This window comes from Nicotiana attenuata, unplaced genomic scaffold, assembly GCF_001879085.1.
Source record: "Nicotiana attenuata strain UT unplaced genomic scaffold, NIATTr2, whole genome shotgun sequence".
NCBI lineage: Eukaryota > Viridiplantae > Streptophyta > Magnoliopsida > Solanales > Solanaceae > Nicotiana > Nicotiana attenuata.
Window position 1 is genome coordinate 90,404 of NW_017671398.1, and position 22,469 is coordinate 112,872.

The following is a 22,469-nucleotide window of genomic DNA, read 5'->3' on the forward strand; positions in this document are numbered from 1 at the left end:
GCATGTTGTTATAATTGTTTCAGGATTTGCAAAGTTATGTAAACTTACAGGCAAAATTCCATATTCTATGTTTCATCTATGTCTCTTATGTACTGATTTTCATGCCTTACATACTCAGTACATTAGTCGTACTGACGCCCTATTTTCCCGGGGCCTGCATTTCATGCCCGCAGGTTGTACTGATACTATACTCTGCATTACTTGTGCAGATTTTGGAGTCGGTCCCAGCGACGGCTACTAGAGAGCTCGGATCGGACAACCTGCGGAGACTTGAGCAACCCTTTCTTGTTTTTTTTATTTAGCTGTGTATCTTCTTTTCAGACAGCTTACTGTTATTCTAGTAGCCCCTGCACTCGTGACATTGGGTTCAGGAATTTGTAGTAGATGTTTACAGTTTTAGCTTCCGTATTTATAAATTTTGGATTATTGCAGTTGAATCGGTTCTTATTCATTAATAAATGTTAGACTGTTAAAAGATAAATTGTTCTAACGTTGGCTTGCCTAGCAAGTGAAATGTTAGGCACCATCACGGTCCCGATGGTAGGAATTCCGGGTCGTGACTAGTTTGTATCAAAGCACTAGATTACATAGGTCTCACGAATCACGAGCAAACTTAGTAGAGTCTGAAGGATCAGTAAGAGACGTCTGTACTTATCATCCAGAGGCTATGAAATTAGGAACAATTTCATTTCTATACTTTTCTATCATGTGATTTTTATTCTATCATTGCTAATTGAACCCTTTTATTTTGTTCTCTGGATGGCGAGAACTTGTATCTAGCGAGATATTTTTCTATGTATATTTTGGATTTGAAGTACACATCGAAAATCTGGCCTAGTGAAACGTCTGTCCCATATTTGGGGAACACTTATATATTTCATCCCTATCAAATCCTTTTCCTTCTTAATTTAATGATTTGGAAAAATTGATAGGTTTTACGTGAAATTTATATCAAAGAAGAAAACAATGACATGAATGAGTTTTACAGGTTTAATGTTTTGGCCCCTCAGTGGACACTCCTTTTAAAAAATTTCGTTTCAATCCTATTATTTTTTTCAACACTTTTTAATAACTAAGAACTATTATTACATTTACAGTCATGTACCTTTTTTTCAGTTTTCAGCCACATTAAAGACTGTTTCTTGTGTCTCTTATCCTATGGCCAGGGGCGGATTTATATGGATCCAAGTGGTGTCGCGGGATATTGCTTCGTCGAATTTTTTTATTATTTATATATATAAAAATAATAAGTAAAATAGAAATACAAGATAAAAACATTAAAAGTAACACCACTTGTAACAAAACAACTTAGTAGTCTAGTGGTTGATAGCTTTAAGTTTGTTGTGATAGGTCTTGGGTTCAAATTCTCTTGGCTCCACAAATTTTTTTTTGACTGTTACGGGCCTCTTACTAAAAATAGTGACACCGCTTATGAAATATTCTGCGTACGCTATTTCAACAATGACGTATGTGATTCCATAAGTGGGTCGGAAGGTATGGTGTATATAATCTTACCCTTACTTTGTGTGAGGTAAAGACGATAAATTATCGACTCAAGAAAAGCGTTTCCAAAACATATTTAAAAATATAAATATGTGATAAAAATACCGAAAAAAGAAAAGTATTAACTGCAAACATTACTATACGGATAATATTTGAGTGCACAAAATATGGACATGAGTTCGTGAAATTATAGTATTTCTAGCCAAAACTACGTTTCTCATGCCCGCTTATGAATTTGCAAGAGTGAAAAAGAATCGATATTGTAATAATATAATACCAAATTTCACATCACTTTCCTTTTAATTAGAAAATCAATAAGATTTGATACTATATTGAAAAACAAGTATTGATAAAAAAATAAAAAATATATATATATTATTGTAGAATTATTATATTACACATTTACATGTTAAATTTATTATCCAAATTTTCCATTTTATAATTTAAAGTAAGATACATAATGAAGAAGAGAACGATAGTGGAGCCACTTTTAACCAAGAGAATGTCAATTGACACTCCTCATCTCAAAATTACACTTTATTTGTATCCACAAAACATAATGAGTACTAGGTTAGTTGCCAACTTTCATTTGTATCCACAAAACAAATATGGTACCACTACAAAATCTTTTCTTACAAAAAAAACATGCTTTTCTCATGCCAAAACACAAAACTCCCAACTTTAACTCTGTTTAAATTCTCATAACATTGTTTCTTTCACCAAGTCATTTGAACTAATTATTTCAACTAGTACTCCTCCTTCTTTTTCTTCTTCTTCTCCATAATAATGAATTCGGGCGGTCACAAGGTCATTTCTTGTAAAGGTGAAATTTTCTCTCTACTTATTAGGAAATAAAAAAAGAAAATATTTTTGTCTTCCAACGAGTGACAAAATCAGAAATTTCACTAAGGGGTGTACATAATATATACGGTAATATATATATATAATTTGACCTATGTGCAATAGTATAATTTTTTGATGAAGTTTGTTCAACTAACCATCCTTGGTGGTTGTAGCTTCACTCGTGAATGGTTAAGCGAGTAATTAATATTTTATTTTTATTTTGATGGTATATATATATATATATATATATATATATATATATATATATATATATATATATATATATATATATCAATTAATGGCTGATTTAATTTAATTTGCACCAAAAAATGCAGCTGCAGTAGTATGGAAATCAGGAGAGGAATTGAAATTGGAAGAAATAGAAGTGGATCCACCAAATTCTACAGAAGTTAGAATTAAGATGATTTATGCAAGTCTGTGTGGAACTGATGTATTATGCTGCAATGGCTTTCCTAAGGTGGGTTTGTTTTCTCTTGAATCAACGTCGGACGGTCCGACCTATGCTGTTCGGATTCTTCAAAATGTTGTTGAGTGTGTGTCCGATCCTTCAAAAGTTATGTATTTTTGAAGATCCGGCACGAGTGCAACAACATATTTGGAGAGTACAAGCCGCGTAACATATGCCAATATTTTTATAAGTAATCTTTAATTTGTCATATTACACACATATATTAATTTCTAACCATCTCTCTATTTTATTTTTCTTCCTTTTTGGTTCTTTTTTGTTGTCTCAATTCCCAGCCTTTGTTTCCTCGCATTCCTGGGCATGAAGGAGTTGGGTAAATCTCTCTCTCTCTCACTCACTCTCACTCAACACAGGCAAACACTTTTTTTTTTAATTTTGGTTTTTTCACCTAGTGTTCGGAACTCGCATTTTGTCTCGTTTAATTGGATTAACGCCGCGTAATAAGGCTCATTATTAGAGGGGGAAGTCCTCCCTACCAAAAAAAAAAAAAAAAAATCCATTCGTAGGGATCAAATCCAAGAAAGATGGACTATAATTAAGAGTGAAGAGATCCTATCCACCTCTCCACAACCCTCGGTGGTAACACGGACAAATATATTTAATTTGCTTCAAAAAGTAATATTATATATACTATTAAATGATTTGTATTACAATATAATTAGGGAAATTTGTAGTAGTCTTATAGCCTGTTTGGCCAAGTTGCAAAAATCAGCTTATTTTGAGAAGTGATTTTCTCAAAAGTACTTTTGGTGAGAAGCAGCTTGTGTTTGGATAATTAATTTGAAAAATACTTCCGAGCAATAATTAGTGTTTGGCCAAGCTTTTAAAAACTGCTTCTAAGTGTATTATTTTTCTCAAAAGTGCTTTTCCAAAATGTGCTTGTGGAGAGAAGCTATTTTTTTCTGCTTCTCTTCAAAAGCATTTTTTTTTTCTTCCAAAAACTTGACCAAACAACTCAATTATTTGAACTAAAAAAATAGTAGGTCGGATTCACTATTTACTTTTTCTAGCCAGTTTACATAAATCATAGTAATGATTATACACGATTATGTACATAATATACGTGGATTATCCATATATTATACATACACCGGTTATTTTAAGTTTGACTGCTTGGGTAGGCGGTTATTTAAGTTAATTCCCTGTCGAGGCCTTGGTGGATAGAGTTACCCGTACTTGTAGTGGTGGGAGATAGCAGGTACTCTTTGGAAGTAGTCGAGGTGCACGCAAGATCAAGAGCGGAGCTAGCCCTCTGCTTACGCGTTCGGTCGAACCCAGTAGCTGTTATGAAATATGTACAAATTATTATTTTAGAACCCAATAACTTAAAAGAACTAGAGTCCCGAACCCATAATAAGTTTCAAATCCTGGCTCCGCCTCTGTGCAAGCTGGTCCGACCCCACAATAAAAAAAAATGTACTTAGAAACTTAGAAATTTCTTCCAAGTTAATATTGTGCATTTCTTCAATGATTTTTTTTTTTTTTTTTTTTTTTTTTTTTTTTTTTTTTGCAGTGTGGTAGAAAGTGTGGGTGAAAAGGTCAAAAATTTAAAAGAAGGAGACATAGTGATACCACATTTCTTGGGAGAATGTGGAGAATGTCCCAATTGCAAGTCTAAAAAGTCCAATTTATGCCACAAATACCCTTTAAATTTCAGTGGATTATTGTTGGATGGAACATCAAGAATGTCAATTAAAGGCCAAAGGATTTATCACCATGTTAGCTGCTCAACATTATCAGAATACTTAGTTGTTGATGAAAACTATGTTATTAAGGTTGATCCTAGGCTCCCTGTTGAGCATGCTGCTTTCCTTTGTTGTGCATTTACTACTGGATTTGGAGCAACATTTAAGGATGTTAATATTGAAAAAGGATCAACTGTTGCTGTTCTTGGTCTTGGAGGTGTTGGACTTGGTGTAAGTATATTCACTAAATAATTCCGTTATTATTTAATGACTCTATCATTATAATCTCGAGATAATTAACACTATTAAGGGCAGCTAGGTGCACAAAGTATTTAGCGTTCATGCAGGGTCGGGGGAAGGGTTGCACCCCAAGGGGTGTGATGTAGACAACCTATCCTAATACAAGTATCAGTGGCTGATTTTATGGTTCGAACGCATGACCTATAGGTCACACGGAGACAACTTGACTGTTGCTCCAAGGTTTTCCTTCAAATGACCCCAAGTGTTCTCAACCTACACTTTACCCTTAAACTTTTGAATAATTGTAAACACATTTTATATCCTTGAGTTTCTTGAATTCTAAGTGATTAATTTTCCAAAAGGTAATAGTTTGTATTTAAAGTGAAATTTTCATTCCCCATCCTAACTAATATTGATTAAAAGAGTAGAATTTGCGAGGAATTATTTTAAATAATACTATAGCTTTGTTGACAAAAGCTACTGAGAGGTGAGGTATTTGTTTTCCAAAGCCAGATCAAAACACTTATTTAGTTATTTGGTAGTTTAGTTATAAGCTTTTTAAATACACACGGATACTTTCAAAAAAATTTACACTATCAATATAATTTAACATGTTATAACATTTACCAATAACACTATCAATTGCTAATAGTATATACTTATCATAGAGATGTACCTATAGCCATTGCTTCTTTTCTTTAGCCGAGGGTCTATCCAAAACAGCTTCTCTATCCTTCCAGGGTAGGGGTAAGGCTGCGAACATCCTATCTTGTTCCTAGACCCTACTTGTGGGAATTCATTGGATTTGTTATTGTTGTTGTTGTTGTATAGAGATGTACTTATATAATTGTTGTACTATGAATTGATTGTGTAAATATCTTTTATACTGTTAGTAGAGACAGATCTAGGATTTCTAATGTATGAGTGCACTACTAAACAAAAGGAGAAAAAATGCATTAAGTGAGAATTGATTCCTATTCTTCTTGGTAAATAACTCAACCTTCAACAAGGTCTACCATTCAACATTCGTGGAGCATGGGTGCCAACAATTAATATTATATCAATTCTAAAATATCTAATTTTGCGAAGAGGCCATGGGTTCACGTGCCCTATAATTTTCGCGTAAATTCGCCCCCTGATTGTTAGTGCTTAGAAGGTGAACTCTTTTCTTTTTTGTTTTGGTTTCTCACCCGGTGTTCGGTATCCGCATTGGAGGCCTACTATATGCGGATTCGCGCCGCGTAGGACCCCATTCGGGGGGAAGCGCTCCCTACCAAGAATTCTTCCATACCTAGGGCTCGAACTCGAGACCTCTGGTTAAGGGAAGAGCAGTCCCATCCACTGCACCACATCCTTTGGCGGTGAACTCTCTTTTCTTAAAGAACATGGAGTAATTCATTTCTCTTTTTTGTCTTTTAACTTTTCTCACAATTTCTAAAGAAATATTATTCTTGAAAATACAGGTAGTAGAAGGAGCTAAACAAAAAGAAGCAGCCAAAATTATTGGGATTGATATACACGAAATGAAGAGTGAAAAAGCAAAAAAATTTGGAATTACTGATTTTATAAATATTAAAGTCAGTGAAAAATCAGTTTCAGAATTAGTTAAAGATGCCACTGGTGGACTTGGTGTTGACTACTTCTTTGAGTGTACAAATGTGCCTGACCTTATGATCAATGAAGCCATTCAATCCACAAGAATGGTATGTTTACATCATCCTACAAAATATTATCAAATTTTACAATATTTAGAGAGGAAATATAATTTTTGTTAAAGAAATTAAGCATATACGTTCTAGAATAGTAAAATAATTTGGCCGATCATATACTTTACGCTAGAATTTGGACATAAAAATTGTAATTTTAAGGAAAAAAAAATAGTATTTGGAGTTAAGTTGAAAATTTGTATTTGGAATTTGAAATTATGTTTTGACCATGCATTTCACTTGAAAAAATATTGCAATTATGTGAGTGGGAAAAAAAAATCTAAATTTTTTGAAAAAGTGGCTTAAAAATCTCATTTTCGAAAAATTCCCAAAAACTTGCAAAATTTTATGGATAAACATTTTTTAATTTTTATTTTATTTTATGGACAAACGGGGCTTTAAGAGAAAGATGGCGGTAGATCTTTATTTTTTTGGCTATAATATCCCTTTAGAGGCTCGTATATACATTTGTCCAAAAATCTAATTATATAATAGCTAGGCATAGCTTAAAACCTTTAATTAAAACCTCTTTGAGTGCACTAATTTACCAAATATGTCAGTATGTTACATTGTATAACTTCTTTTTTGAAAATTTAAAAACATTATTTTAATTTTTCATTTTGTATTTAATTTTACTATATTAATTAACTATGTTTGTATGACTTGAAAAATATTGGGACAACCAATTATTAGGGTTATGGGACAGTGATACTGCTTGGAGCTGGACTTGAGTTAGATTGGCAAATGAGTTATGTTCCTATCATGTTTGGTCGAACACTCAAAGGATCCATCTATGGTGGCATTAGAACTCGCACAGACCTTCCATCTGTATTTGACAAATGTATTAACAAGGTATGAAATACTAGAAAATATATGTTATTTGGGAAAGATGGTCAAATCATCTAATCTTGACTTTAAATATTATCTCATCAATTTTTATTATTGAAACTTATATATTTGGAAACTACATAGTATCAGAGATGTTTGGAAAAACAAAACCATGTAGTCAAAGAAAAACTTATGAACTTCTCAAATATTAATAATGTCGTATAAAATGGAACATAAAATAGTTTAAGAAGGCGAAAAAAAATCATTGTTGTTATATAAACTAGCAATATATCATGTTTAATTTCTCAAAAAAATTAATAATGTGATATGAGAAAGTACATGCAAACATGTCAAATGGTTGCATAATCTAATTTTATATCTATTGTAAAATAGACCATATAGTGCATAGTACATACTCAATCAAATAACACACAAGCCATTTTTAATTAAATCTTGATTTATATATGCATATTGAATGTAAGTTTTTAACACTTTCTGCAGGAGATCAAACTAGATGAATTATTGACTCATGAAGTTTCACTAAATGATATAAACAAGGCATTTGAGTACTTGAAAGAACCGAATTGTGTGAAGGTTCTTATCAAGTTTTAAGCTCAACCAATCACCCTACCCGCGTCCTCCATAATGGAAGTATGTCGAAACTTTGATCTGTTTACTTCCTACTTTAATAAGATCAAGACGAGGGGTGAACTTTTACTGGACCTCGAGGATCGACTTAAACTTGAAACTGCTTCTATTTTTTGTGATGGATAATGTACTTGCTATATATTAAGGTGGTGTACTGATGTTAAAGATTCAAGTCCAGCAGTGTAGAAAGAGAGAAGAAAAAAAAAACATATATTGAGTTTAAGGGATTGTATTGACATTTGTGCTCTAAACTATGTTAGCTCTTTTGGGAAATAACAAAAGAATTTGGAAACGTTTAAAGATAGATTAATGCTTATCAATGCAAATTCGATTGACCTCTTTTATAGTACAGAAGTTAATCATTTATCCCCTTCATATTAGGTTGGGCGGCCCGGGCACGAAGCATCCTGCATTCATGCAGGATCCGTGGAAAGGCTGCCCAAGGGGATGTGATGTAGGCAACTAACCCTAATGCAAACATCAGTGGCCGATTAGCTGATTCCACTCTCGAACCCGTGACCTATAGGTCACACGGAGATAACTTTACCATTGCTCCTAGGCTCTCCTTCCTTAAGTTGACATATAAAAAAAGATAATCACAGTTAAGTATTTCCAAGTTCCTTAAATTTTGAACCAAGTTCCTCTTTCAATTTAACCATGCTTGGTCTGAAAACATTTGAGGTGAATCTGTGGGTTCTACTTCAAAAGCTCATTACCTTAGCAAAGAGTTTAGTTTACAACAACAACAACAAACCCATTGAAATCCTACAAGTGGGGTCTCGGGAGGGTAGTGTGTATGCAGACCTTACCCCTACCTTGTGTTTCCGATAGATCCTTGGTTCAGTATAGTCGTAGCAACAAAGAGTTTAGTTTGTGTAGGAAAAAGTTATTGGAACTGAAAGATGATCATATCTAGCAGAGTATCAACAGCAATGATAAAGATCCACATTTTATGAGTAACTTCAATTGGTACCCTCAAATATATCGTCAGACAAATGTCTTGCATTCATTTGTTCGCGGACCAGTTTTTTCCTTGTTGCAGTTGTCTCAACTTACTGGTGACCAAAAAAGCCAATTTTAAATGGCCAACTCAGGAGAAACTTGACAGCCAAACATTTCCACAATAAAATTAGCAACAAGCACAGAAGTTGCCACTTCCGTGTATACAATATATATACGCACACGCATGTAAATCTTAAAATTGTTACTGCCAAAAGTTCTACCTTAAAAAGACTTGTTATCTGCAATATTTCAACAGGTAGGAGGAGGGACTTGAAAAACTGTTGTTGCTGTCAAATTTGGTAGTTTCCTTTCCCTTTCCTGGAGTTCCACATTCATTGAAATCGAGTGTGCGTCTCTCACTCTGTAGAGGGAAAGATATATAATCAGATACACAGATCCTAGTTTGTCATTCTGCTGCTATAATGCGAGACAGGGATATAGCTATGTTCCGCGTGACATTTGAGAGAAAAGATTTACTATATTAAAGACTATATGAAGCTACAAGAAAGCTGTGTTCCTAATAAGTCATAACTTACAGTAGAATGATAATGATGGTCAAGTGTTTTAAGTAAAAAACTGCAAGGTTACTGACTTACTGTTTAAAACATGCCAATAAATTAGTATAGGATATAAAAGACTAGAGAAAAAATGAGGAAGAGAAATGTTTAAATAGATTACTATATTTAAACATAACGATTGTGCAAAAACAACAATATATACGGGATATGAAACGTTTTCAGATCAAAAGGAAGCCCGATGCACTAAGCTCCTGCTATGCGCGGGGTCGGGGGAAGGGTCGACCACAAGGGTCTATTATACGCAACATTACCCTGCATTTCTTCAAGAGGCTGTTTCCACGGCTCGAACACGTGATGAGGAAGATAAACGTTTTAAATAGATTACTGTATTTAAACATACGTTTTGTAAAAATAACAATATGTATGGGATATGAAAGACACGTTTTCAGATCATTTGTATAAAAAATTTGTAATATGCTTGACTTTGGGACCAAACATACCGTAGCATTTGAATCCAGAAGGGTACAATTTTCATCTGCTTTCTGTTTTTTGGAATTCCTTTTCGACATGTTTGTTTCTGGAATTTCACTTCCCAAGATCTGATGGGCATCTGCAATTGAAGGCGCTGTCTGCTCACTTAATTGCTTCATTAACCCAATAGCATCATAGCTTCTGTCACCCGGGCTCATAAAAAGGGCAAGATCCTATCCAAGTAAAGAAAACAAACAAACAAATCAAAGCACTAAAACAACAACAACAACAACAACAAAATACACAGTGAATCCCACAAGTGGGGTCTGGGGAGGGTAGTGTGTACGCAGACCTTACCCCTACCTTATGAACAGCAAAGGGAGGAATAAACAAACAAAAGCACTAAGACATGAGCATAGAAATGCACCGTTATCAACCAAAAACAAAAGAGCATGAATACATAAATATGAAAAGAACTGGCAAACACAATGATATTGGTAACAGAGTAGAACACATAATGTATTATACCTCAAATTCAAGTTCTGTATCATATCTTGTGCTTGGCGGAAAAGAATTCATGAACCATGGAGATTTCCATGCTGAAGGAGATTCAAAACTCCTTTTATAAGGTGTCTCTCCAGATCTGTAAACCAATCATTAGGTCAATGGATCATTAGAAACGGATATGCAGAAAATCTCCTTTTAACCAATCATTATGTAAAATGGACCGATAGGAAAAACTTTGTAGGCAAGAAATGCTATGTTGAGCAAGAAGTGAGAGAAAACAGAACAGAAAGCAACGGAACAAAATATTCAGTACTCTTACATGCTTAAAGTCTCAGCACCAAATCTATTTTCAGAATCTTCAGCTGTATTCCCCAATGCAGCTGATGTAGCTATGACAACACTGCTTCTACGCTTCCCACGTATGTCAGGAGAGCAAACAACAGACAAGCATGAAGTCTCGAAAGAGGACGAAACAATAACTTGATTTGATGCAGCTTCAAGTCGTCTAGCATACTGCTTACCCAGAGCTTTATTACTTAGACTTGTAGCTCTATCACACTTGATCAAGAAACGATCAGGAGATAAGAACAGGTCATTTGAGCTAAGCTCAACCAGAACTCCAGGAGGCTGTTTTACCTGATACCAGGAATCAGAACTCAAAAGCTGTAACTAAGTTAAAAAGAGGATACAACAACAATAACTACACCTCAATCCCAAACAAGATGAAGTCGGCTATATGAATCCTCATTTTTTTCAGTTAAGCTCAACTCATCTCATCATCATACTAAATAAAATAAAAGTGAAAAAAAAGGTTAATTATATATATATAAACAATAGTAACAATAATAGTATTAGAAGTTCTAACACAATAACTAGTCTAAAATCTATTCCCAACTAGTAGATGTCACCTATTTCTTCCATCCTGTAAGTTAAAACGAGGATGCTTTGCCTAAGTAAGCTGAATGGGTTTTATAAACCACATGGTTCAAAAATCAGCCAAGAGCAAATTTGCCTGAATCACATTAAAAAACTTAAAAATTGACTTCGAAAGAAATGCAAATAGCAGAAACAGAAGTGATGAATATCGAATTATTCAGCATCCCGAGACTATCTGTAACCAAGAAAATGTAGCCAGTGGAGAGCTCTGATAGTAACTAAAGACTTCATTCACCATGTGAGATTTAGTACTCCGACTGTGAAATTGCGGGGATATACTTCTTTACAGAAAAACACTATCTTGAATGGAGGTCCTCAACTGTCATGCCATCACCCCATTCCCAAAAACAAAAAGAGCGACGCCAGGGAAGAAAAATATAATGACAAATTTTAACTCACCTTTCCCGTTGCATCATTGGCTCCAGAAATTTCACCCTCCTCTTTTCTTCCATCTTCTGAGGATGGATGTAAATTTTCTTTGTCTTCCATAGACGCCTTTTCATTTGCTGACTCATCAAACATATCGTCTAGTCGGGAAAAGTTTGTAGTCATATTAGAGAATGATTTCTGATTGAGATCGCTTTCAAGCTTTTTCTCACATCTCTTTTCTGACAAAGGCGACAGTAAATGACGATGTCGCTTCTTTAGTATAGAAGGTGTCCCTGTAAAAGTTTTGGCAGCACTTTTCAAGATAGCATCTGGACTATCTCTTGATGGTGAATCCCACAACCTTAATGGAGTAAGGCAGTTCGCTGAAGCCATCATCAACTGCCGGATGCCAAAAGGGCTATACTCTTCCTGTGTATCTGAACCAGATTGTATAAGATCACAACAAAAGAAAGGAACATCCGAGCTAGGAAAACGGGGAGGGTCATAGCATAAAGCTCCTCCATCTTTCTGCTCTCCTTGTACAAATAAATTTTCATTCAGCAGACATGTTTGAACAGTGTTTGATGTAGTTGAGCCAAGATCATTCACAGGAACTATCCTTGAGGAATCTTTCATATGATCTGGGCCTTCAAGCGGAGGATTATGGAACTGATTTAAAACAATGTCAAACACAGGCGATCTATCCTCTGAAGAAAATTGTGAAGGAACAGAAAATGGCTGATGGAATGAAGCTTCAAAATCATCAAAACTTAAAGCATTGCAGTTTTGTGGAACCATATCTCCTACTTCAGGGATCTGATAGTTTGATGATTGGTAAAATAAAGAATATGTAGGTTGACCACAACCATTAACCCCAGTTTCAGACGGAGAACATTGAGGAATTCCTTCTTCGGGGCATACCATCATGGAACCGTCCACAGAAACAAACATTTCGTTGGGCTTATATGGACCCTCAACCACGTTTCCTACATTAGCAGTTGCTACCATGTCATGGTTGTCATTGCCATTTAAACAGTGCATGGAAATCCCTGAAGATTCCTGAATAAACTCCAGAGGAGAAATATTAGGTATGTCATCCCTATTAAACTGCCAATCTTCTTCCATGGAATTGCCCCAGTCATGTGATAAATTATGCTCAAGGAACTTGGAATCCACAAGTTCACTAGGAACTTTTAGCATTGAACAAGAAACATCTTGAAAAACCGGGCTATAGTTCCTACAACATGGAGCAGTGCTGGAGGTTGCATCCTTTTTACAAATTGATTCCTCTGACATCCCACCGTTCTCTCTTATATGCACAAATGTGTTGCCCAAGTCACTTGTAGACTGAGAACAGCCAGCAAAATTCGAGCCTTGACTGCATTCAGGCACTTCCTCCGCTTCCGCTCCTTCTTTGTGAACGCTTTCATCTTCACTATTTTGTTGCAATGTCATAGAAGAAGAAGGGACTGATTGGTTCTGATGGTTGACATTAGGCAGAGCAGGGAACTCTCCAAGTAGACCTGATGCCAAATATGAGTCCAGTTTCTTTTTAACAGAGCTATCCTCCGCTTCTGTTCCTTCTTTGTGAACGCTTTCATCTTCACTATTTTGTTGCAACGTCATAGAAGAAGAAGGGACTGATTGGTTCTGATGGTTGACATTAGGTAGAGCAGGGAACTGTGCAAGTAAACCTGATGCCAAATAAGAGTCCAGTTTCTTTTTAACAGAACTATGCCAATGATTCTTTATTGCATTGTCACTCCTGAAATTGACCATAAGATTTTTCATGTCATAAGGAGCTTTGAAAGAAATCTCTCAACAAGAACTCAAAAGAAAATCAAGACGGAAACAAACTCTTGCCGGCATAAAAGTAACACCTCAAAAATACCTTCCATGCAAAACTTTTGCTAACTCTGCCCACTTGTTTCCATAAACTTGGTGGGCACGAATTAGAGTCAATTCCTCCTCTTGTGTCCAAGGTTCTTTGTTTATTGCAGGATTCAGATGATTGTGCCACCTGAAAAGATGATTCATTAAAGTTATTATAACATTCTTAATCATATAAGCAGATGAATCAAAAGCTTATTTTTTCAGTGACTTGCAACCTCTATGTCAATAAATCAAAGGAAGTAGAAAAAATGTGACCCCTACAGAAGTCCTATGAAGTCAAAGGATACACATTATAAGTTATATTTCCAAAAATAAGAAGTAATAAATATTCTTGGACGGCAAGTGGCAGTAGTTATCTGCCTTCAGCTTATCATGCCATCAGCATGCATATATTTAAGGTTTTATGAGGTTTGTTAAGTCATTAGTCGGGGAACAGTGATGGTAGGCTAGTAAACCCGTATTTAGTCATAGTTTGCACTCTAATCACTGCATTTTACTTGGAGTTGAGCTTAAATAATCGTGATTTGCACTTATTACGTGTTTTATGCTTTGGAGGAAATGATTCCGATCTATTAAGATAATTTGGAGTTAATTTGAAAAAGTTGTAGCTTTGAAGTCTCAGTAAAAGTCCAAGAAATTAAGCCGGGATCAAGTTTGGGGTCGAGCAGAAAGTCTGGATGTCAAAAAGTGAGAAAACCAAAATTACTCTGAGAAAACTACACTACCGCGCCGCGCCATGCGTAGCGGGGCTCGGGGCGCTAGTGTAAAATTCCTGCAGAGTATAAAATCAACTCTCTAAACTTCTCCACAAGCGCACCGCGTGGGGCGGCGTGCTATGCGCCGCGCATGTGCAAATTTTACAGAGTATTTCTCCTACTTCGGCTTGGAAAGGATAATTTTGTCCGGGCCCTTTCCTACATGGTATAAATACATAAAAAACATGATATTTAGAGGACTTTTGACCTTGGAAGCTTTGGGAGAGCATTGGAAGCTACAAGACACAGGTTTGCATTGTAACGTTATATTGATGTTTTCTTACTCGTTAATTATATTTGTGATGACTTCCTCCATGATTATGGAGTAGTTTACCTTAGAGTTTGACGGATATGGGGTTTTGATTAATATTTGTGGAATTCAACTCTAGCTCTTGCTTGAATTCGTTTGTGAAGTTTTGAATTGTTGCAACTTTATTCACCGGTTTATTTAATCGAAAGAGGAATATTTTGGTGATTATCTTTGCATTATTTTGTTTGATTTAATTCTGTGATTCTCTTAAGTAATCGAAAGAGCTTGTTGAATTGTTGATTAAACCAAGTTAGGAAAATATTCGAGAGACGTTTTCCTAAAGACTAATCCATTAAGACATGCTTGCATACCTTCACAGTGCTTATATTAGTTTACCTCGTAGAGTTAAGATTAAATCGAGAGAGGAGTCTTGACTATACGTTTGAACTAATCATCGAGTGAATTCGCGAGAATCATTAGGACATTAGGTGAATTAAACTAGAGGTAGATCCCAAATAGCTATCTTGCACCTATCCTGTCAACACCCTTATTTCTCACATTGATAAAAAACTAACTCTGCTAATCTCTAGTTCTTTGCAGTCAATTGTCAATTGCTTTATTTTTAATAGTTAGTTGTAGTTCGTAATCAATTCAAATCAGGATTTGATCATCCTGAATAGCAGCTAAACTAGAAATTACTAGAGCATTATTTAAATCCAATCCATGTGTAGACGATAATTATACTATACTATCTTTGGCTAGCGGGCATCAATTTTGTGTTGTGTTTTGCGCTCGTCAAACAACATCTAACTAGTTAGTGAAAAGGGTTCGGGTAGGAAGATATCAGTCACATACACTTGAAAAATGAACGTTCTTTGCAGGAAGAATGCATAAAAGTGCGCTTGTGATGTCAAAAGAGCAGCTAGGAATGCAAAATTCTCATTAGAGTGAGTGAGACAATAATGTCAAATTAGCAAGCAGAAACTCCACAAGCTAACGCTCTTGACATTTCACTTGCCGAACATATTCTGAAAACTTTGGAATTTTATCATAGAAGAAGAAAAAAGATACATTGAATCATTAGATAAACAGAAAATTGCCGTGCTTACCTTTCCCGGCATTGCTTTCCAATACGTCCTGCTAACTCTTGTGCAATTGTGGACCATTTTTTGGGGCCATATCTGTTCACTAATTCGATTAGTTTATCATCCTCCTGCATATAATTCAAAAGAGTTAAATTAGCATGCATAAGGACATGGATTACAAGTTCTCAAGAATTGTACTTCCTCTGCCCCAAAAATAAAACGCTGGTCAAAACATCTATTTTTCATTCTCAATTCTGTCAATGGTTTCAGAATTCTTTTTAAAAAAATAAAACTTAGGTATTTGAAGACTACATGAAAAGTAATACAAGTCATAAATTGTATAATTATAAAATTTAGAAACTGTTTGAATAAAATCATAGTTTGACTCCCAAAATAGTATAGTGTCATATAAAATGGGACCAAAGGAGTACTAACATATCATTCAAAGAGGCTTATAGGAATACACAGTGTTTTACCTCCTTAGTCCATGAGCCTTTGACAAGTTCAGGATCAAGAACTTTCTGCCACCTGTGCAAGCATTGCACATCTGTCCGGTCCTTAAAACATTCCGCTGCAAGTTAAATCTTAGATTTTGTAAGCATTCAACGTTTTTCATTTTTCATGAAAAATATAACTAGCTAAATGAGTAGAACAAATAGGGCAAGTTAGCAATGAATATTTGTTGCAGAAGCTGATAACAACACAAGTCTTAAGCTATCAGATGTTTATGATTCTGGCCTGAGTTGGAGTTGGTTTCCAACCTGCAACTGTCAGTTTTGACAAGTAACACTTACTAAGAAAGGATACAAAGTGCGTTATTGCATGTCAAATGGAGAAAAAAATGTGGATGCTACAAGTTACTTTTTGTTTTTAAGTTTTATTATAGGAAAAGAAGAATTGTCCAAAGCAAAGATGGAATTTCCCTTCCAGCAAAGGAGGCATTGCTTTTGAAATGATCCTTACAGAAAAGAAAGAGACATTCAAAACACAGAAAAATCAAAAGAACTAAATAAACATAAAATGAAATCCTTAAGTTTAATCCCTCTATCACTCATTTGAGAGAACTCTAGATCTTGCTGAAAATATGAGCAGTACGCCCATAGTGCGTAAGACGTAGTAGGTTAAAGAGAAGAAAGGAACAATGTTTTTACCAATCCTTTTCCAACTTTTCCCCTTAAACTGTTGGACAGCTTGGCGCAAGATTTCATCCTGAAAGGGATAAAGAAATTTGCTCTGTAATACAACAAAATTGAGATTTAAACATTAAACTTAAAATAATGCATGGTCTCTGACAAGTTTAAAAAGCCACTACCTTCATAAGAAGGAAGAGTTCAGCCTATGGTTTTAGAAGTGAACCATAAAAGTCCAGAACTAATATATTCAGAAAAAGTTACTAAGATGAGCTTGTACAAGCTTTTGACAGTTTTTGGCTTCTCCTTTATACTAAACCCATGACTTTGCAGTTGCTAGCCAAAGCATTTTCCAGCATTTGTTTTTGGGCCTTGATCTACATTCATTGAGATCATTAGTGGAAGGCAAACGAGAACTAGAGTGACTCAATACCCCTCGACCAAGAAACAATTCTGGTACAAATTTAAATACTATAACAAATATAAAACAAACAGAATTAAGTAGCAATAATTTTGAACTTTGGTTTGAAGCATCATTGTTTTCTCCTCAAAGGCTAAGCTGCTCGGACTCTCCCAAAATGTCTCCGGGTGCGTGTCGGATCCTCCAAAAGTAGTGCACTTTGGAGGATCCGACACGGTGCGGTGGCATTTTGGAGCGTCCATGAAACATAGCTCAACGGCGATAGACAAGTAATTTTAATCGGCTACCAGCATTATGCCATGTTCATATGTCATGGTGTTCTGAATTTCCATACTAGGAACGAATCACCACCCTCCTACCCCCCTAAAAACAGATAGAGCTAAACTATCTGAATCCTTAACACAGCATATTACATTAAACATACACGAAAAGTAGCGGAAAAAAGAAGAAAAGAACCCGAGTTTTACCACAAAAAGCAAAAGAACATAAAACTAAAAAGAAAAACACTGAAAAATGCACATGTTTGCTAATTCATTAGGAAAAGCCTGCTTAGAGCTTACCTCCTCTGGAGTCCACTGACTGGAACGTCTCTTAGGACCACTCGTCCTCCTGCAACATTAGCAAGAAATAATAAAAAATTCCGCAAACTTTTTGAAGTGCACTTTTCGGAAGTTCAAAATGACAACAGAAAGGGTGTGAATATAATAATCCTCTCAAAGCTCACAATCAAGTATAACTTTCAATACAGTTCAAATTATTTCATGGCAAGTATAGAACAAGTTAACTGAACTGACTAGTAATATTCAAGAAAATAGATAGATCATCGAATGTCCCCAAACATCCAAACTAGACAGCCAATATTTGAGAAGAACTACCAACCTTTAACGGATCTCATGAAGCACCAGAATTCCTAGTGTACTTTGTCAAAGATTAGCAAAGTGTATTATAGCAGAGCAAAAAGGTTGTGTTACCTTGACCCTTAAATTGAACATTAGGAAGTCATTTTTGTCATCGAAAATTATAGATACTAATGAAAATTATATCTTGTCTGAACATATGTTACAGAGGTAACACAACAAACTTATTCTGGCTTCTTCTCCTACATCTCCAATCTACTTTTTTTAAGCATCTCTGATTTCTAGCTACCTAGGAAAAGTCAAAGAAAGTCAATGTGACTTGGTGAATTACCCGTGCGAAGGCTGAACTCTTTGCAGACTACTGATATCATCTGAAGGCGTCGTGCTGGTTTTATCACTTTCCATGGTCGCTTGAGACAAAGGCAAATCTGGATAATCCAATATCCAAAGGTCGAAAACTCTCTCCAAAATGTCTTCCCAAATTCATTATGTGTCACACCTTAAGATGTAAGAGATCCTACCTGATCTAATGACATAATAAGGTGAACTGTTAAAGCACAACAGATAACGTGATAGTTGCTATGAAGCTGATATAACAAAGCATGAAATAAGAACATTTGTAGAATTTCCTTGGAGGAAAAATGAGAGAGGAAAATAATATGTTATTCCATCAATTAATATGCCAGAACTGCTTTGTCATGAATCTACCAGATATGATAAATTCAAGCATTACGATGGTTTCATACGAAGCTAAATTTTTAGAGTCAGTTGCTCTGATGGTAAGCACCCTCCACTTCCAACCAAGAGGTTGTGAGTTCGAGTCACCCCAAGAGTAAGGTGGGGAGTTCTTGGAGGGAAGGATGCCGGGGGTCTATTGGAAACAGCCTCTCTACCCCAGGGTAGGGGTAAGGTCTGCGTACACACTACCCTCCCCAGACCCCACTAGTGGGATTATACTGGGTTGTTGTTGTTGTTGTAACCTGGATTACCAAAAAAACTTAAACAAAACAATGAAAGTCCTTATTCCTAGCACCAGAAAGTAGTCTATGCAATGAATTTTTTTTCTGAAAATTCAGAACTAAAGCCAAAAGATACTTTTAGCCTCTGATTATGCACATGTGTAAACATTTTCAATTTAACAGAAACACGAATCACCATTTATCCATCCCTTTCCTGCTCATCTATTGATCAGAAAACCTTAAGTTTGTGTACTGAAAAACTACAAGGCAGAATCAAGCAAGCAGAATATATAAAATACAAGAACATTCTGGAGCAAATTAGCGTCCTCTAAATACTAGCTAAATATTTAAAATGAACTCTCATAAATTACAACAAAAGGTCATAAGTAAACCAGGAAAACTACTTAATCGCTGGTCTCTACATCTAAATGCAAGCAACACAAAGGCTCCTTTTTCCAATAATCAAGAGCTAGCACCAAACAAGAAACTATTCATCCCCTGTCACAGAACCATGTGGATAAAATTTGCATGAATAAGAAATCACAAGGCACAAGTCAGCTGTACAGAATTTTGCAAATATTCTGAGTCATCTGAACACTAGTATGTGAAAAACCCCAATTGAGCCGGCATATTTGATCTAAGACACAAGAAAAAGAATCTCATGGTGCACCAAAAACTAACTAACAATAATAGATCATCCCGTACATGTATAAAAGTTAATTTTTCATCACTCAAAAACTCTGCTATTTCTCTTCTTTCACAGGATTCACATGTTGGCAACGGGGCAATGTCTCGTCCCAGCATCTTCTCTTCCTTCTTCTAAAGACCCAACTATGTAGGATGTCCTTTCACTGTACAGGCTACAACCAGAACCAGTTCAATTCAATTCATCACATCTTTGTTTAAACATCTACACAAAGAGCACTAGCTAACATATGTAATCTTTCTCTTCCTCAAGTTCTCAATGTTTGAGTCGCTCCCCTTACTACCATGCAAACGAGGAAGTTCATCTGCGCGGACTAGGAATTCAAACTGAAACATGCGGGAAGCCCAACTCCTCCCTCACAAAAAGCCTATGGTAATAAAATTTAGTTACAATGTGTAATCACTTCTCAACCCCCTAGTGAGTATCTTTTTTTGTTTGTAGAGCGTTTTCACCAATCTCACAAAATGTCTATAATGAGATAAAGATTATGGACTTGGGATCAATAAAATATTAAAAATTGAAGTTTAATGAAACTAAGTAAAAATGATAATTTTAAATCTATAAATTTCCCCATTGACTAGGTAACACTCTTTCCGCGTCCCAACTAATATTGACATTTCATCCTTTTTTTTCCTCTTCTGATAATAAACTTAAAATCTTACCTTCATATGCCACTACTACAACAAAGTAAAGCCATCTTTCTTAAAAAGTTAATATTGCTGCATTCTTCTTAGCTCAAAGCTGAAAAAGATGAACAACTAATACTGTCATCATCAGAACCACCAATGTTCCAAACACATTTGTATCCATTTTTTATTTTATAGGACGATTGCACTAAAGCTTTCTGTTGATGATAATGATATATTGTCTCTTTTTTCTTCGTCTTCTTGAGACGAGGGTCTTTCGGAAACAACCTCTCTACTCTCTCGGGGTAGGGATAAGTCCTGCTTACACACTACCCTCCTCAGACCCCACTAGTGGAATTTTACTGGGTCGTTGTTGTTGTTGTTGTTGTTGTTGACGATTGCACTAAGCCGAAGACTAACGTAAAACTAGTTTGATCATAAATGAATCCACTAAATGGTGAATTCGTCGGGATATGAAATGGACATGAATAGAGTGGAATTGATAAAAGAAATTAAGCTCTATGAATTGACTTTGTAAAAAATATTTACACAATCAGGTAAAAATTTGCAATTGAGGCTTAAGGTGATCGATTTGATCTGATGGGTAAGTAAAATTAGAACATTCAAATTTGAGACAGAAAGACAGAAAAGAAATTACATATATGAGACACTAAGCTAAATGAACAAAAAGCACAAAAATTTAATCCATCAACAGAAAACCCATACACAGAAAATTAAAACACTTAATTAAACTAAAATCAGATCACTTCACTAGGTATTATTTAATTCAATCACAAACTCAAATTAGGATTCAAGAGGCAAATTTTATATGAAAAGTACAACGATTTGACCTCTTTTTTCAAGAATGCAAGAAATCATCAATAATAATTCGAACTACAATGATAAAGCAATTAACTTTCAATCAAAAACACCAAGCAGATATACTGAGAGGAACATTTAAAAAGGTGTACTCACCAATGGTACGATGAACTCGGTGAACATTAGAGAGACAATGTGTGTGTGTGTGAGAGAGAGAGAGAGAGAGAGAGAGAGAGAGAGAGAGATAAATGGTCATAGGAATTCAAATTGTTAGGAGTTAGGACTTAGGACCGGTTGACAGTAAATTTTTTGTAGACGAGTTAATCTCAGCCGTTTGATTGTTTTCTATTTTGGTAACTTTTTTCAAAAATTTCAAGTGCAACGGTAAGTTCTACTTGCTACCGCTTTTATGGGTCTTTTTTTTCTCTTTTTCTTTTGAAGGAAAATGATCTAATTTTTGGTTTAAATACGAATATTGATTTCTTAATTGTTTAGAGAAATCAAAAATCTATCTATATCTATATTCTATTCTATATTATATTAAAAGGAGAGCAGTGAAGCATGTGGTTAAGCCAAGTGGCAAGCTAAAATGAAGCCACTTGGCAATTTTAAGACAACATTAAAAATTTAAATTATAAATGGAAACATATTTAATGGAAATGGTTTAATGAATATTATACATAATCTAAATAGATCTTAGAAAAATATAATTTATATATCTATATTTATATTTATATTTATATTTATATTTATATTTATATTTGTATTTATATTTATATCTATATGTATATTTATATCTATATATTGATCTAGCCATAGATTTTCTTCTATGTTAGCTAGAAATATGGAGATAAAAATTAATTAAAAAATATAATAAAAAATAAAAAAAATATATAAGAATACGTAATTTGAGATAACCTATGACTATTTATATTTTGGAGTAAGTTAAAATATAAATAAAACTAAAATTAACTTAAGATGTTAAAGATTTATTGAGTTTGAAATTAAAACAATTCAAGCAGCAAAATAAGATCTTACATAAAGTATACAAATTATCTATAAGTTAAGAAAAAATTAAATAATCAGTAAAAACTATTTTAATAACAAGAATAATAAAGTCATATTAATATTGATAAATCGAGCAAAGAAATATTTTATACGTAAAATATTACAACGTTTAGATATAATGTGTCCAAATAATTAAGAAAATATTTTTGTATGATTA

The 22,469-nt window shown here is 34.7% G+C and overlaps 2 protein-coding genes across 4 annotated transcripts; one reads left to right on the forward strand and one right to left on the reverse strand.

The window, feature by feature from the left end:
• Positions 1-2,154: 2,154 nt before the first annotated feature.
• Positions 2,155-8,244, forward strand: LOC109208045 (alcohol dehydrogenase-like). Of its 2 annotated transcripts, XM_019371047.1 has the most exons (7): positions 2,155-2,326; positions 2,682-2,824; positions 3,109-3,146; positions 4,347-4,749; positions 6,222-6,461; positions 7,158-7,316; positions 7,794-8,244. In XM_019371047.1, the coding sequence occupies exons 1-7, from the start codon at positions 2,290-2,292 to the stop codon at positions 7,902-7,904; spliced, it is 1,131 nt and encodes a 376-aa protein (XP_019226592.1). In that variant the 5' UTR covers positions 2,155-2,289; the 3' UTR covers positions 7,905-8,244. The 2 variants fall into 2 exon arrangements, with proteins under 2 accessions (XP_019226592.1, XP_019226594.1); XM_019371049.1 differs by lacking the exons at positions 2,155-2,326; positions 3,109-3,146 and having other exon boundaries at positions 2,746-2,824.
• A 588-nt stretch (positions 8,245-8,832) lies between these two features.
• On the reverse strand, positions 8,833-21,521 carry LOC109208046 (myb-related protein 3R-1-like). 2 transcript variants are annotated; one of them, XM_019371051.1, is made up of 12 exons: positions 21,401-21,521; positions 18,466-18,655; positions 17,838-17,886; positions 16,878-16,935; positions 16,203-16,297; positions 15,751-15,854; positions 13,635-13,763; positions 11,774-13,508; positions 10,758-11,074; positions 10,460-10,574; positions 9,961-10,164; positions 8,833-9,303 (listed from the first exon to the last, which is right to left on the reverse strand). In XM_019371051.1, the coding sequence occupies exons 2-12, from the start codon at positions 18,537-18,539 to the stop codon at positions 9,178-9,180; spliced, it is 3,006 nt and encodes a 1,001-aa protein (XP_019226596.1). In that variant the 5' UTR covers positions 18,540-18,655; positions 21,401-21,521; the 3' UTR covers positions 8,833-9,177. The 2 variants fall into 2 exon arrangements, with proteins under 2 accessions (XP_019226596.1, XP_019226595.1); XM_019371050.1 differs by having other exon boundaries at positions 18,466-18,660.
• Positions 21,522-22,469: the final 948 nt, after the last annotated feature.